This window comes from Gopherus evgoodei, chromosome 2 (assembly GCF_007399415.2).
Source record: "Gopherus evgoodei ecotype Sinaloan lineage chromosome 2, rGopEvg1_v1.p, whole genome shotgun sequence".
Lineage (NCBI taxonomy): Eukaryota > Metazoa > Chordata > Testudines > Testudinidae > Gopherus > Gopherus evgoodei.
This window is the reverse complement of record NC_044323.1, coordinates 256,229,687-256,246,919: the sequence shown is the minus strand read 5'-3', so window position 1 is coordinate 256,246,919 and position 17,233 is coordinate 256,229,687. Positions and strand designations below refer to the sequence as shown.

General features: G+C 42.2%; 1 protein-coding gene across 9 annotated transcripts in view; it reads right to left on the bottom strand.

The window, feature by feature from the left end:
• The window catches only part of MATN2 (matrilin 2), a 114,868-nt gene extending 97,975 nt beyond the window's left edge, over positions 1 to 16,893 (bottom strand). For 6 of the 9 annotated variants that reach the window (XM_030553533.1, XM_030553536.1, XM_030553539.1 and 3 more), the window contains exons 1-2: positions 16,307 to 16,381; positions 4,602 to 4,779 (exon numbers count right to left, since the gene is read on the bottom strand). In XM_030553533.1, the coding sequence (XP_030409393.1) occupies positions 4,602 to 4,737 (136 nt within the window). In that variant the 5' untranslated portion in view covers positions 4,738 to 4,779; positions 16,307 to 16,381. Of the gene's footprint in view, positions 1 to 4,601; positions 4,780 to 16,306; positions 16,382 to 16,683 lie in introns of those variants that run through there. The other 3 variants (XM_030553535.1, XM_030553538.1, XM_030553534.1) reach the window with 2 other exon arrangements.
• Positions 16,894 to 17,233: the final 340 nt, after the last annotated feature.

Here is a 17,233-nt window from a genome sequence, read left to right as displayed (position 1 = left end):
TATAAAAGAGAGCAGCCTAGCTCAGTCTGGGCTGACTGCAGAGGAGGAAAGATGCACCTTGCTGGCTCCAGCAGAGGAGCAGCCAGGATCCTGGACCACGGGAGCAGGATACATCAAGGCCCAGGCAGGCGCCCAGGTATCTGCGGATGCCCAGGGAGATTGCAGTCATTTCCCAAATATCCCAGAGATGCCCAAGACACCCCAACGTCAACTGCAGGAGTCACAGTAGGAAATAGCCCAGGGAGGGACTAGCCAGTGTCCCTGCAGCAATCGGTGTGTTGCAGACGGATTCTCAGCCGACTTAGTGGCAAACCAGTTTGTCACTACCAGGGCTCTGGGCTGTGACTCAGTGGAGCAGGGAGGACCTGGGTCCCCCTACCCCAGCTGCCTGCTTTGAGGGGTGGCCCATCAAACCCCCTCCTACTGACACTGGCCATTGGGGCATGCTGCCCTGCAGCCTAGGGGAGTCCTACTGAAATCGGCCCTTAGGTCACGCAGCCATATCAACTTTAACCGCAGGGCTACCACACCCTTGCCCTTGTGGGGTATTCTTGTCCCACACCACTTCCCCTCAAAAAGAAAAGAAGGCCATGCTAAACAGTTTTCTGGACCAAATGCAAGACGAGGGAGATAAGGGACCATGTTTTCTTGTGTCTCTCTTCCTCAGGGTCACATGAAATTCTTTTCAGAAGTGAGTTGTAGCCCACAAAAGCTTATGCTGAAATAAATGTTAGTCTCTAAGGTGCCACAAGTACTCCTGTTCTTTTCTTAGCTTATATAATTTTTCATTTTATTTTGGGGAACTTTCTTGTTATTTCTTTAAAATGTTGTTTTATTTCTTTTTGTTACATTTATATTAATAAAATACCTCAAATGACCGTATATAAATAAAAACAGTATATAAACCTTGTTTACTTATAATACATCATTTTATTAATCATTATTCTACACCTTGAGACACTCACCAACCCCACTACAGTTACCCATCCCACAATACCCCAGGCAGCTCACTGAAATTTACCCAATACTGCAGCCCTCAAATAACCCCCTCTTCTGCATCCCACTCAGAGAGACAAAGCCTACGGGACACCAAAAATCTTCCCAACCCCTACTGCTTCTTTCTGCAGCCATCCTAGTCCCCACATCTATATCCTTAGGGTGCTCCATCACCCCTTATATATTCCCCTTCTCCCATTGAACCTCACCCCCCCAAGACTTCATCAGTCCCAGGGACCCCTCCCCTCTCCCCCCTTAAGTATTCTCCCTCCTCCACTGAACCTCAACCCCACACTAATCCCAGGGGGGGAATTGGGTCCTGTCAGGAGGAGCCAGGCCAAACCTGAGCAGCACTGTGACCCCGTGTGCCAGGTTGCAATGTGGGAGCAGGGAGTCAGGCCCAGCCCCGGAGGACAGGAGCAGTAGGAGCCTCCATCGAGGGGTGAGTTTTTCATTTTATTTTGGAGTATTTCACAAATGCAAAATATATGGGGCTCTACTCATCCTGCTACAATACTTATATGTTATAATTACCAGTTCCCTGAGCCATCCTATCTTCCTCCCCTCAGCCTGCAAGGTCTTACATGACTCTCTCTCTCTCTCTATATATATATATCATAGCTTAAACATAGAGAGAAGTTCATATACATAACCAATAACACTTTTTACAGCAACAGCCACTTTTCTGAAGTTAGGTCAGTGTAAATATTTCACTATATTTATTATATATACACAAACACATGCATGCATATACACACATTTATTCTTAATCAGCTCAGCAATAATAACTTACAACACAATAATTGTAACAAATATATAGTAAGAAACTTTAAAGAAAAAGTGCTATGAAGAAAGTAAATTGGAACTGAAGTGGTTTGATAGCTAGGAATACAGGATAACTTCATTGGGGGATGGAGGTGGGAGGAGGCTTGAAATGAAACCAACTTATAGTAGTCCAGCATGCCTGGATCAATTTCCCCAGAGTTAATTCCAATAACATTATTGCTATTCAGCCTTTGCAAACAAAATGTATTTCAAATATTTACAAGGTAAATTATTTTATTAATAATAATAATTTTTAAAGATAAGTGAGCAAAGTGAGCAGGCAGAAAACAAAAATTCTCTGAAATGTAGGAGAAAGATTAGGGTAAACCAAAAAACAAGTTAAACACTAAGGGTCATTCCTTCTAAAACCCTCGTTAAATTCACTTCTTCTATTCTATTAGACCTAACAAAGTATCATGGATCATCAGAAGAAAGTTCTTGTCTTAAACAGTTACCAGTCTTTTCTTATGATGGCTATGTGACAGCATTTTATACTTACTGTTTTTCATTAAGTCTAGATATTTATCAACCTGTCAAAAAGACAGGGATAAGGAACAACAGAAATTAAAACCCAACCAAACATGTTTCACTGAGCCAGACTCCTAAGCACGATTTTCTCTGAAGTCAAAGAAAAAATAGCAACTTTGAATAACAGCTAATGTTTCCCATGCAGTCAGCCTAAGAGAGCTTAATCCTTCAATAAATAAACCATCATCTTCAACAAGATAGTGCATCAATAGAACATACAAGGATTCTAACAGTTCAAGAAGATTCTAATTTCATTTTGTGGGATTTTTTTAGATTTTTTTTTAAATGTTTGTCTTTGTATATTTTAATTCCTCTTAAAGCACCTAATACTGTAAGGATAAATTCTTTACACAAATCAAATTATTTATGTAAATACATTTCTTCCTACTTTCAAATGTCAGAGAAATTTTGTGGGCTATGCTTCTTCAGGAAACTCTGGTTCACTATGCCATTTGGCATAGGCAAGATACAAATTATAGCAGCTCCTGTTCAGGGAACTTTTACAAGGCATTCATTAATGGAGGAAATGCAAGGCATTTTCTGGTCTAGCCCATGAAACTTGGAATCAGACCCTTTGGTTCCTACCTCACATTACAATTAATTGAGCTCCACGCCTAGAATCAATAGCTCTGTGACCCATACAACATATAGTCATTTATTTCAGGATTTAACTAACTGCTGTTTCTCTAAATTCACTTAATAGTTTCTAGATTTCAAAAGCCCTGTTTTTCCATCCCATACAAGTAAGAGTCAGACAGTACTAAAGTTTCATCTAGTATAAAATATGGGTATTTCTTTGGTGTTCATAAATTAGACACACTTTGGAAAGCACAAATCAGTGCTAACAAGAAACAATCCCAACAAGAAATGTGTCTATAGTCCACAATCCCGGGTGGCTCATTGGAAAATATCTCCACTCTGACAAAACTCAGGTGCTCCTTTCTCTTCTGCCACTCCAGTCCACAACCAAATTCAACACTCACTTCTTCCTCATGCTTCCGAACACTTCTTCTAAGTGTCCACTCACACCTCCTTGATTCATTAAGGTCATGCTACACCATGTAGGAAGGATAAATGGGGATGTGTGTATTGGGGGTAATGAGGGCTTTAGGTTGCAGTTAAAGGCTGCCTAGTGGAAAGAGAGGCTGGCAGCATAAAAAAATGAAGTAGCTAATAGATCTGAGCAATTCCATTAGCTAAATTTGGAGAAATTCAGTTAGGTTATCATGAATTAGAGGAATAAATCTGTGTTTAATTCTGGAGATTCAGAAGTGACCTATATCCACAATATTACCATCATGCATAGGAGGGAGGTGTTGGAGTTTGTGAATATGTAGTTAATGTAACCCAATGGGGAAAAATGAGCAAAATTTCAGAATGAACAGTTTAAAATGTTTCTTTTGCAAAAGGGAACACTGAAAAGTCACATAGAAAAAATTAGTTGTCCTCTGAAGAATTATTGTACCAAATCTGGAGTCTAAATTCACTAATAAAGTATAAAATACAAGGATTTTAGTCCTATTTTGAGAGAGAATCAAAATACAACCTTAATTGTAAAGTGGCTCTCTAATATGGCATATTTGCAATTCATCCACTCAGTTAAATTAGACTGTGAGTAGTGGAACATGACCCTGACTAATTCATGACTTCCAAGAAGCTGACCAGAACACTATCTTATGAAGTGGGATCCATGATCAATAAAAATGTACTGGGCAGATCTATACAGTCCAGCAACTAGCTAAATGTTAGTCTCCTCCACAGCTTTTCAGCACAGCAGGGGAAATCTCTAACCATCTGAAGAAAAACAACATGATGAAAATGAAGGGATTATCCTTGAGTGTCTAAATAGGAGACCACGCATCAGCTGTTGATTAAATTTGATACAAATTCCCTCATCCCAGCAAACACATGCACAGCCGGAAACTGCTAAAAAGTGCAGTGGTCAGTCAGCTGTGAGTAGGACCTCACAAACATCCTCTCTCTAAACTGGTAAGACAGGTTGTCTCTCCAATGCAATAGTCCCATATCACACATTTATTTGGAGAAAACACACACCAGTTAGAAATAAATTACATCGGTCTAGCTGATTGATAGCAAACTCCTTCTCCCAACAACAAACCGGTAAGTCAAAATCTCTCTCATTTCTCCCTGCAGATGGCAGACTCCCTTTTACTATAATTATCTCAGCCAGCATCTGGCCAATAAGCCGTGCATCTACAGTTTGACTGTGAGGAAGGCTTATTACAACTCACCACGTAAAGTACCTTGTGGGTTAGCACCATTTCTTTGGCTTGAAAATGCTGGTGGAAGATGTCTCTCCCTGGCGGAGGCACTGAAAAGTAGAGTTTGTCCAAACAGCAGTAGGAAGCATGTAATCATTTTCTTCATTTTCGTGAAGAAAAGGCAAGATGGACAATCAGGGACGCAAAACTGTGACAGAGAAAAGAAATGAAATGAACTCTTTGATTAACCAAACTATGTGTACTTATGCTGTGCTTACGGCAGCCACCCTGCCCTCATTTCCCCTCTTCTACCACATACAAACACTCAGACACACTGGTTTAGAATGACTCTCATATCCATCAAAAGACGGGTCGATATAATTAAGTAATTCACGCTGGCAGACCACAGTTTGGCCTTTATGAAACTGGCATAAATAGATGACCTTCATAGTGACATTGTTAACAGATCTACTCCTAGGTCATTCACAAGAAGCAAACTGATGGAAGAGTAGACTGTGATCCTACCACTTACTATAAGTGGGGCTGAAATAGCTAAAAACAAAGCAAGAAAAACAAACAAAAAAAACCCACCCTGTTCAAAACCCTGAACTTTCAGTCGATGGAGTGTATTTTCGAAAAATAAATTGTCACCTTATACCATCTAGTGCTAGTAAACTCTCAAAAAATAAACTCGTGAAGAATTGCCATGGATTTGGTGGAAGGAAGACACCCATACATACACAGATGAATTTCAAGAAAAAAGCTCGATTAGCTGCACCTTTCACACTTCACTTCTCAATTCCTTTTCCTGTTTTCACAGGGCTGGAGGTTCCTGAGATTTTTTGACACTACTTCTGGTCCATGGCACAGATTTGAAGATCAGCGTTCCAATCCGTTTCTCTTCAAACGTACTGTTGACAGGGTCTTTCCATAGTATCCTCAGTCTTCCATGTCCTTTCTTGCTGTCCTCTTCCTGATCATTCTTTTCTCATTCTTATCACAAGTCCACCCCACTTCAAACATGCACTCTCCAGCCTATCACAGAGTCGCAAGTTTCTCTTCCCTGTGCACTCATTCTCCTCAGTATATTATTTTCTACTACCTGTAGTAGTATTTTCTACTACCTGTACTTCTTTTCTTCCATCTCCATAAGACCCACAATTTCCAAACCATAGAGCAGGCATGGGCAAACACAGCATATATTTTTCCTTTCAGTTTGTTACTTACTTGCCAGTCCCACAGAACTCCTGCCATCTTTTTCACTGCTGCCCATTCACATTGATTCTTCATTTCAATTCTCCAGATCTCTCTCCGATGGCACTAAGTGTGCTTCCCAAGTACACAAATTCTGTCTTCTGATTCATCTTCTCTCCTAAAACTTCAAATCAGCAGCTCTTCTTCTACCTCCGCTACTTTAATAATTTCAGTATTCTTTGTGATTACCTTCAAACCATGGCCTTAAAACACACACGTCCGCTTTGATAGCAAAAAGTAATTAGTAAATAAGGTGTCAGCCAAAAGGGCCAAGTCATCACCATACATTAATTTTCCCTGGGTCTCCACAGGCTTGGTTTTCCTGCTCATTAACTCCATAACTAGGATGAAGAGAAGTGGATTCAGTACACTGACTTGTCTCAATCACACTGTCACCTCAAAACTGTTTGAAATTCCATACACTGTCATCACCTTAGCCCTGGATCCTTGATACAGCTCCTCTATCACTGCCACTTCTTGAAGACCTTTTACTGTCCCTCTCAATGCCTCAAACACCAGCTCCTGCAGAATCAAGCCATATACTTTCTCAAGATCAACAAATGCTACATAGCAATTATGCACTCAATTTATACTACTTTCAAACTTCTGTCTCATTGCAAATATTGAATCTATAGTACTCCTTCCCTTCAAAGCCACGTTGGTCCTTGTCTATATTGTCCTTCACCTCAACCTTGCTTCCAAAACTCTCTCAAGGACTTTGAGAGGCTGACATAACAGGGTGATGTCCCAATAGGTGGTTGAATCATTTGCATCACCCTTGCCCTTCCAAAGAGGTACAATCAATCCTGTTCTCCAGTCATATGGTATTTTAGCCTGAATCCAGCAAACACACAATAATCCATTAAGCCACTTTATTCTAGTATCTCCAACTGTCTTGATCATATCATCAGTTCCCATCTTCACCAGCTGATTTACCATTTTTTGTCGTATTCAGTGCTTCTTCTACCTCCTCTATAGAAATCAATATTTTTGAGGCTTCCCCATAAATGTTGATGGTGCTTGCTTATGTAACTTTCTCTTCTCATTTAACAACTTCCATACCTCTGTCACCTCTGTAGGGTTAATCATCACACAGTTCCCATCCTACAACATAAAACATTATTCAAATTTTGTGTTTCATGATTCCCTCTTTTTCTTTTTTTGCCAACCGAAAAACCAATTTTGTGCCATCTTCCACCAACTTTCTATATAATTCCACTTCAGCCTCCATTCTTGCCTTAGCAACTGCTTTTTAACCTCTTTTTGCCAGTATGTAGGCATTTTTTTTAATTGTTTCATTATCACAACCTGCTTCCTAAAACTCTTGGAATAATTCTTACTTGCACCTTTATGAACATAAAATTCATTTGTAACGCCCAAGAGAAGCAAAGATAGGTCTTGTAAGCTAAATTTGAGGCCATTCTACCCTTTCCTAAATGGTTGACAAGGGATTACAAGTATCAAGGTTCAATTAGTGCTACAGGCACCCCAGAGGTTATCCAGATAAATTCTGAATGCTTACCAGTACAAAACAGCAAATCGTTCATGCTGAGATTGTACCACCATTAAGCCTTCCATCAATCCTGACTGGTTATCTTTTTCCCTGAAGGGACTGAGTTCTCCTACCTCCCAAGTGCCAATGATAAACCATGTACCTCGATCCACCCAGAATCCAAATTTCAACCTAATCATTTTGCAAGGACTACCTGACACAAGATACCACTATGCCCTGTTATGCTTGGCACTGAAGGGGGGGGAGGGGGGAAATTCTGAACACTCCATTCTGGCTTCTGGAAACTTCTGCAACTGCTACTTAGCCAATTCTTCTTTGTCTCTAATCAACGCTATTCCATTTCCTGATATCCCACATTGCCCCCAAAATAGATTATGTTTGGTCACCCACAGTTCCCATACATGGAACTGATAAGGAGCATAAGCTGGTTCCACTCCATACCCTCAATGCTTTCCTAAGTGATCCTGACTGCACCCTATTTGAATCCCAGCCTTCCCCCTTTTTGGCCAACCACCTCCAAACCCAGAACATAATGCTGTGGATAATGGTTCTTACAACCTGAGCGGCACCCAGTTCAGAAACCATGAGGAAAGAAGTTGAGAGGTGAGGTAACATGTCCCAGGAATCATCCCTCAACACCAACTGCTGGCTACCCATACTTCACCACCAAGGAGCCTTGCCTAAGTTGCCTTGGTAGCTGGCATGGTGATATCAGTGCAGAAAAAATGGGTTTAGTTTACTCAGCAGGTGGCTATATGAGAAGAGAGACCTATGATAAATGGCAAGGATCTGGTAACGGGTAAGGAGAGGTCTCAGCCACAGGGAGGAACAAGCTAGCAAATTTCACAGGCAACATTAAATCTCATAAGCACTTTTTAATGACAATCATCATCTAAACAATGCTTTATAAGATGCTAGAAATGTTTTATTTAGTACATGAGCCCCAAACCTGACATGCAGAATCATATAGGGGCTCCAGTCCTCCTGCCGGAGCTAGCAAACTAAGGGTCCCAATTTTGTGAGGGTTTGAGTAAGTATCTGGAATCAATGGATATTCAGCAGCACCTCACAGGCGGTGCGCAGTACCATATAGGATAAGGGGCTAAATCTGTCCCTCTGAAGAGGAGAGACCCAGCAATGTGGTTATTCATGTTATAGCCCATCATCCACTCATAATCTGTCCTTGTATAGGCCCCACTCCACTGCAGCCAGACTCAGCTTCTGACCAGCAGCCATGCAACAGGCCTTAGAAGCAGTGGATCTCTCTATTGGGGATGTAGTGTTTTGGTGCCTGCCCCAACTCCCCTTCAACTGCTTTCATACCAGGCCCCTAATGAAGAGAACGGGGTGCAAGTGTGGCCCCTTCTCTTAGTAGCAGCAGAATTTGGCGCTTTGCAGGCCAGTTTTCCCTCTGAAGTAAAAATCAGTGAGGCAGACTCGGGTATTTCCTTACTGTAATTTGTTTCCTTGAACAGGGATGAGACAAACTTACGCTTGGAACAATGCTATTCAATATCTTTTATTAGTGGCCTGGAAAAAATATAAAATCATTGTTGTTAAAGTTTGCAGATGACAAAAATTGTTGGAGTGATAAATAATAATGACAGGTCAGTTCTATAGAGCCATCTGCATTACATGGTCAACTAGCCTCACTCAAACAACATGCAAGGAGATGTTTGTAGGAACCAAGAACATAGGTACCACTTATAGGATGGACTATTGTTGGAAAGCACTGACTCAAAAGGATTTAGGAACTTTCTAAAATTGGCGCCTAAGTGTCATTGAAAGTCAATGGGATTTAGGCTCCTAGATTAATAAGTGACTTGAAAATAGCACTTAGGTGCTTTTGAAAAGTTTGTCTTAGGGGTCATGGTGGATAACCACCTAAATGTGAGCTACCAGAGTGATGTGATGGCTAAAGGGAACAAAATATGAACTTCAGATGCATAAGCAGGGAAATATTGAGTAGAAGTAGGGAGATATTATGATCAGTGTATCTAGCATAAAAAGGATGTTGACAAATTGGAAAGGGTTCAGCAAAGAGGTACAAAAATGTTTCAAGAGCTGGAAATCTTGCCTTACAATAAGAAAAATTAAAGAAGCTCCATCTGTTTATCTTAACAAAAAGAAGAATAAAAGGCAACTCGATCATGATCTATAAGTATATTGGGATTATATACAGTAGAGGGCTCTTCCATCTAGCAGACAAAGGCACAACAACATCTAGCGACTAGTAGCTGGTTAGGTAAATTCAGACTAAGGATGTGGTAGATTCTCTATCACTTGAAATCTTTAAATGAAGATAGCATATGTTTCTAAAAGATAAGCTATCACTAAACCAGGAGTTATGGACTCAATGCAAGATTCACTTGGTGGGCCTAGGCTATGCATGAGGTCAGACTAGATGATCATAATAGCCCCTTCTGGTTTTAAAAATCTATGAATACAGCACACAAGCAACAATCTCTTTCAGAAACTCAAGAAAAGGAATTTCTCCCTGTTCCCAGAAGCAGTTATCTTGCACCTCTGTCACTCTGCCTCAGATGTCTCACTGATTGAATCCATGAGTTATCTGGGAAATCTCTAGTTGAAGGGTCTGGATATCTACCTGGCCTGGAAACGTGAGCTTGGGCATAATCTCCTTTTTTGCAGCTGCTCTGGCACATAAGGAAACCTTAATGCTTCAGCTAAGCATAATGCTTTAACCCACACAATACACTTCACGATTCTCTGGGTGCAGTTACAGCGTGGCACCTTTAGCTCCTTCCATGAGGAGTTTCAATTTGAAAGCTTAAAAAAATCAATGGGCACTATTGTGCAAACCATTAGAAATAGTGGACATCTCTATTTGGTCTGCGGAGTTCTGATGCCTGCTCCAGCTCTGCTTCAACTGTTCTCACAGCATGTTCTCTCTACTGAGAATGTAATATGAGGGAAAGAGCTCTGGACTGACCACAGGGATCTTGGAACAGCAGCTATGAACCCTACAGCATGCCATACTGGTCACATGAGCAATAAAGAAGTTGTGGCTAATATGCTGCACTCTAAGCTCCAATGAAACAGCTGGGACATTCTGAGACTGAGGGTCAGCTGAAGACAGGACTGCGTTTTTCTGCTGGCTTTAGCTGATACTATTGGAGCTTATAGGGAGCTATTCCTTCACTGCTTCCTCACCTACTTCACCCTAGGAGACACCAGCAAGGCACTCAGAGACCTCTGCAGCAGAACTTCCTTTCTCTCTGTTTCAGTACAGGAGCCAACCAAAGTATCAGTATCAGAAAATCCTCTAGAAAGCCAAAAGGAGCTCTCTCCAGGACAGAAAACGTAGAGATGTCAAGACATCTTTCCCACAAGTGCTCTTATGATCACTATAGAAATTGGGCAAGCTAATAAGGAGGTGATTTTATACACAGCAACTAAAGTGAGGTATCAAGCTGAACCACCAGTGGTGTAATGTGTCCCTCCTCTCCCCTCAGCCCAAACAATCTGGGAGACTGGGCCAACCACAATGCAAAGCCAGTTTACCCATTTCCCATTGCACCCTCTAATGGGGAGTCCTGGAGACAATGGCATATCACACCCCTCCCAACTGAACCACTGACTTTTTGAGATCAAAAGAAACCACTGCTTTCTGTTTTCTTCATTAGCTTTGGGAAAACTCAGCCCAGCTGTGGGGCTGCACTACAGGGGGTTCACAAATAATATGAGCTATCAGACATTTTGTGATAATTCAGGAGAGTAACACAGAGCAACTGTTCCACTAGTTCTGTGACAGTACCGAATCCCCATATTCTTAGTTTTGATGCTTAGTAACCATATCAAATTAACTGGACTTTGTAGTGCAATTTCTCAGAAACAACATGAGCAATCACACAAAAAATGATTTTATTTGTAGCCATTTTTAAGAATTCAAATTTTATTAACATTTTATATAGTCTAACATACACAAAAATCATGAACATAGCTAAGCATGTAAGCAGATACTCATCTGAATACATTGCCAATTGTAATACTGTGCACACAGCTCACAGTCAGACCTACACCAAATATCTTTTCAGTTTGCCTGAGCTGATTACAATTAATTTTAAACTACATGTGGTAAAAGAAAAACTTGGAAAGATTTTAGAAACTCTTAACTCTTAGTTCTCTACTTCAGATCCTTACCAATAGTTTTTGACTTACCAATAATATCTGCTAACCCATTAACCTTTTATTTGTATGTTATAATAATGTGAGTGTAGCTCATAATTAGAGCTCAAGACCTTCACCAGCGTAGTCACTGAAAAACAATTATAAGCTCCATAAGTTGTATAGTTCGGCAAAAAAAACAAATAAAAAACCCCACACCCTCAGTGATCCTTTATCAGCACTAGGGATGTAAATATCATTTAAAAAGATAACCGTTTATATGATTAAAATTATATCGGTTAATTGATTTAAGGGAGAGGGGCCCCAGCTACCTAGTTTGGCCCAATATGGCCTCCACAGATGCTCCATGCCAACCCAGCAGCAGCTTCCCTTCTCTTCACTAACCAGCGCACTGTCCACCTCCTCAGCCGAACCCCTTCCAGTGGCACAAAGGGAGGCGAGGGACTACTTTACCCCACGACAGGGCCCGCAGCACCTGCCTGCCTCCTCAGCCTAAACACACTCTCCCTGCCCAGCTGGCCACCCCCCTCGCCCATGAAGCTCCCACGCCTGGCCCAGGGCTGCTCCGGCCAGCCTGGGGCTGCAGTCAGCCATGGGCTGGGATCAGGTTGGCGCGGCCTGGGGCAGGAGAACCAGATAGAGACCCAGGCGCAGGTTGGTTAACAGTTAGACTAATGCTTACCAGTTAACTGTTTAATATTTTACATCCCTAATCAGCACCTACTAAAATTTTTTACCATGTTTACCTTTTACTGTTGATGTAAAAGGATTTAGTTTTCTTATCTTACAATTTTTGACAAACAAGATATTAAGAAAAAAGTAAAATAAAAATAAAAAAATCTTTTGCAATCAGAAAACCAACACATTCCTTACAAACACAAAGCATATTATAACATATTCAACATTTCAGCTTCCACATTACAATGTCATTGTGCTATATAAATGTCGTAGTAACACTTTCTTGCTCACACTCACTCAATTTAATTATCTAATGAACTTAGTGAAAGTGTTAAGTATAATTTTCTTTGAGAATACCTTTCAAGTTATATTTTACATCACTTCATTTTCTACATCTCTAATGAAATAAGAAACAGTAATATAGCATCTGTTAGTTGTTTCTAATGCACCCATCTCTGTGATATCTGGCCCCATTAATATCACTGTGGCTAATATTGACAATATTATTAAAAACAACTAATGATCATTTCAAGAATTTCAGAAATTGACCATAATAAAAGTTTACAGTGATCTTGGAAAGCAGTATACCCACAGAATGGTTCACTCTTCACAATTTCCACTGAGCAGGATTTACCAAGGGGGATTCTTAGTTTATGACAGCATCAATCTCTCTGTTAGTGATTTTTCTTCATTTGCTGCTTGGACAATGGATCTTTTCATTAAACTTGTTCTTTTGGGGCAGATACATCTGCACTCTCCAGTTATGGGTCTGTTCTAGACATCAGAGTTTCAAAATTACCAGAATAGTAGCACTGTGATGCTGAGAAATTTAGTTTTGTCCACTCTGAACAGGCACTATATTTGTAAAATGCATATTATGTGACATATAATACAAGTTGGCTGTTTAGTTTTCTCCTGAAGTACAGCTACTTAGTTACAAACTGAAGGCTCTATTTAAAAAAAAACAAACAAAAAAACCACACAGGCATGCTATGTTATCTACACTGACCCCTGTGCTGCTAAGTCAGGCTGAAGAAAGGGTGAACTGAACACCACCACCATCTGCCTAAAACAAAATGTTCAGGATATGAAGTAGTGCATTCTAGATACTCCTTATTTATAAAGTAAACAAAGTTGAATTGTGAGCATACCTTATCAATTAGAATAATCTGTCATTAGTGGTCTGATTATATGTGAAATAGTTGCAGTTGGTGTTTTCTTCTCACCTGAGTAGAGTGTACCAAACATACTAGATTCTTTATATCTGATTAGTCTTCCTTTAGTGTGTATAAGCTGCCTAAAATATCCCTTACTATTATATTCTTCGGCCTCAGTCCTGCACACACTTAAGCATGCATTATACTTTACTCATGAGTAGTCCTACTAAAGTCAATGGAACTACTTACAGAAGTAGTAAGCATGTGCATATTTGCAGGATTAGGGCCAGGGCAGCTCCAGGCCCCAGCATGCCAAGCGAGGGCAGCAGGCAGGCTGCCTCCGGAGGGTCCACTGGTCCCGCGGCTTCAGTGGACCTCCTGCAGGCGTGCCTGTGGAGGGTCCGCTGGTCCCGCTGCTTTGGAGGACCTCCCACAGCCGAAGCCCTGGGACCAGCGGACCCTCCGCAGGCAAACCGTTGGAGGCAGCCTGCCTGCCATGCTTGGGGCAGCAAAATCCCTAGAGCCGCCCCTGATTAGGGCCTTAATTGCAGCCTCATATAACCAGCCTAATGTTGTATTTTCTTTATCAAAATATTAACATAGAAGTACATCAGATTTAGTTTTAATAATGTTTTAGTTAAATATATATGTTTTTACACACAATTATATAAAGCCAAATTTTAAAAATCTAGATTTTAAAACACATGTTCGAAGGAAATAGTATGGAATATGATTAACGCTGTTTTCAGTTTCAAAGATTTCAGTTTTCATAGAAAAATCATATGCATGTTTCACTGTGCCCATTATTAGAGTTCCTTATCCCCAGACGTGTTGGGATTTGTTAAGACTATGCCTTCTATCTTAGTGCTCCTTATTAGGGCAGGCATACTAAATCACATTTGATTTTTTTTCCAATCTCTCAAGCTAAACAGAGTCAGGCCTGTTCACTTCTTGAATGGTGGCCTAAGAAGAAAAGCCAAATGATTCAGAAAGTGCTTTGTAAATCAGTAGGTTGCATTCTTCCCCTCTGAGTTAACACTAACCTAATGTCCAGCATCATGTTAGGGGTCAGTATGATACTGAAATGCTGTCTTCTAAAACTGAGATCCTGACAATTTGTGGTCACTGAAGATCCCACAACAATTTTCATGAGGCTAGAGAGTATCATCAACTGGCTAATTTCCAGATTAACTAAATATATCCTACTTAATTTATATTCCCCTGCCTTTTCAACTGGCTACAGTGTTCTTCAGAACTATATTTTGACGTGTCAAAATAGTTCCTATGTTTTACCCCAGAGATGCCCACAATTCAGCGATGAGCCATTTGTAAAGAGTTTAAGGATAATATATAACTGTAAGATATCATATATACTTTTGGGCAACTATTAAACAGTTATTGTGAGGTCATATTTGCCCCCAAATTTACATCAGTAAGTAATAGTATTAAAAACAAGTTTTTCCAAAACCTAAGACCGACGTAAATGTTACATAAGATACTGAAGTATGTAAATGGCCCCACAAAACTGGGAGCTTAGTCTAACATAATTCATAGTCATATTGAATATAGGATAGGATATGGAATCACTTCACCCACTACTGAAGCGTAGCTATCTGTGTGGTGGCATTAGTGTCAGTTAGCTGTTTGACAGCACAAAAAAAATGAAGAAATAAATTTTTGTGCTTGCTCCGGCAAAATACATTCCTCTCCTCTTCACTCCTCAATATTAAACAACACAGTTAACACTAGAAATTAAAAATCTGTGGCTACTCAGGACTTCATAGTTGTCATAATTCTCTACACCATGACCACTCAGAACTTCACAGCCGAAACTGGGGACATAACTCAGATTCTCCGATTCCAAATGCACAGGCCCCTACCACCTTTAGCTACAGTATAGTGTTTATGACACACCATTGAGCTGTTCTGAGACTGTGCAGGAGAAAGCAGTAAGGCCCATACATAGTAGCTCTTTCATTACATACAAAATATAGTAATAAATATAAAACAGAGATTGCTAATGGTGTTTTCACATTTATGGGGGATCCAGTGTGACTATTTTTTACTGACCTATAGTACCTAAGAATAGTAGCAAGGATCTGGTTGTCTAAGAGAGGCAGGGCAGGTAGCTCTTTCAAAGGAGGCCTCTAAGCACCAATGAATCTTTCTTCACTCCTCTATAAAAAGGTTTGACAGAATATGAGATGTTTTATTTCTAACTTCAACTGATAATCTCAATGTTTATTTTTAAGTATTCTTTTCTGTTTTTATTGATGTACACGTTCACAATTGCCCAAAATCATAGGTTTTAAATATTTTTTCTATTTCTATCAATTTAAATTTTCACAGTTGTGGAAAAGTATGGGCAGGTGTCAGATGCTGGGAGAAGCAGATAGTTATTTAAGGACAGTAGAGACTGAGATTCAAAAAGCCAAAGCTTTATAACCATTACAACCCAAATTGTCCACATCACATGTCAAAAGATACACAGTAAATACCACCAAATCCAACTCTAAGAAATCCTCAAGTAGCATTTTGCTTTCTTTGCCTCTCTGTAAATTTCAAGTCTCCTCAATGGAACTATTATTTCATCAGTTGGTGTATACACCGCTACAAGCTAACGCTGCCAAGCCTAGCTATGCATCTGGAGAGTCCAACTCAAACCCCAGCGCTGGAACTGCGCAGTGGCTGTAGACTTTAGACAGGGACCGAGACCTCCCAAACTGTCCCAATCCTCGCCAGCTCGGGAGCTGTTCGGTTCCAGCCCTGCTCTGACCCTGACCCAGCCACACCTGTACGCGCAGCGGGCTCCGCAGCTTTGCGCTCCGGCGGGGCACTGCGCCCCAAGGCTTGCTCGTGCCCGCAGCCGCAGCGCCGGCCCGCCGGGGAAGGGCACGGGGGAGCCGCGCAGGTCCCCGCGCAGCCGGGCTCCACCTGCGGAGCGCTGAGCTGCCAGGGTGCAGCGGGGCAGAGACGGCGCTTACCTGAGGCGCTGGCCCGGCGGCTGCAGCCGGTGAGCCGGTGAGCGCCCTCCGGGAAGCGCGGCAGGCCGGAGAAGAGCCGCCCGCCGCTGTGGGCGGGGGCTGGGGCGGCTCTGTCTGCGCGCACGAGGGGGCGCTCAGCGGGCTGCGGCGGGGGAAGGGCCCCAGCCGCCTTGTGCCGGCCGGGGACGAAGGGACACGCGTGAGGCCAGCCGAGGCCCGGCCGAACGTGTTCCGTCAGCGGGTGCCCGGAGAGCCCCTGGGCCGCCGCCCCTGCAGGAGGGCTCCGGAATCCCCTGCTTGACCCCGGGCGAGCGCCGCTGCCAGCTCGGCTCCTGAAAGGCGCCTCCGCCCCCCGCCCCGTTACGCGTGTCGCAGACCTGGTTCTGCTGAGGAACGTGGTCTCTGCACAGCAGGGGCTGGGGGCAGTGCCTGTCGCTGCTCTCCCCTTGCGGTCCCGGGGAGGAGAGGCTTTCCTGGCTCCAGGGAATCTCCTCTCAGGAGCGGGGCAGGGAGCCTTAGCTCGTCGTGGAAACTGGGAGCGGTTTGGTTTTCCCGGGCACCAGAAGTTCAGTCCAGGATCAGCAGCATCCTTCTTCCCCCAGCCTCTGATCTGAGCGTCAGCCATTGGCACCAGGCCGGCGCAGTTAGTAATTCCTTGCCAGGGAAATCCACCAAAGGAAACGTTGGGAAATGGAAATCCCATTCCCCACACGAAGCACCTCCAGGGCCAAAGCAAACCGTCCCCAGTGAATCATGCGGTCTTCCTGCCCTCAGACGTGGTTTCTCTGTCTGCATGGAGGCTGTGGGATTTTCGGTAGGGGAAGCGGATTTCAGTAAAGCAAAGAGATCAGATAGAGGTAATGATTGTTGATTAGTTAGCCCTGGAGTGAAGCCTGCTAAATAATAAATTGCTTAGATGGAAAAACC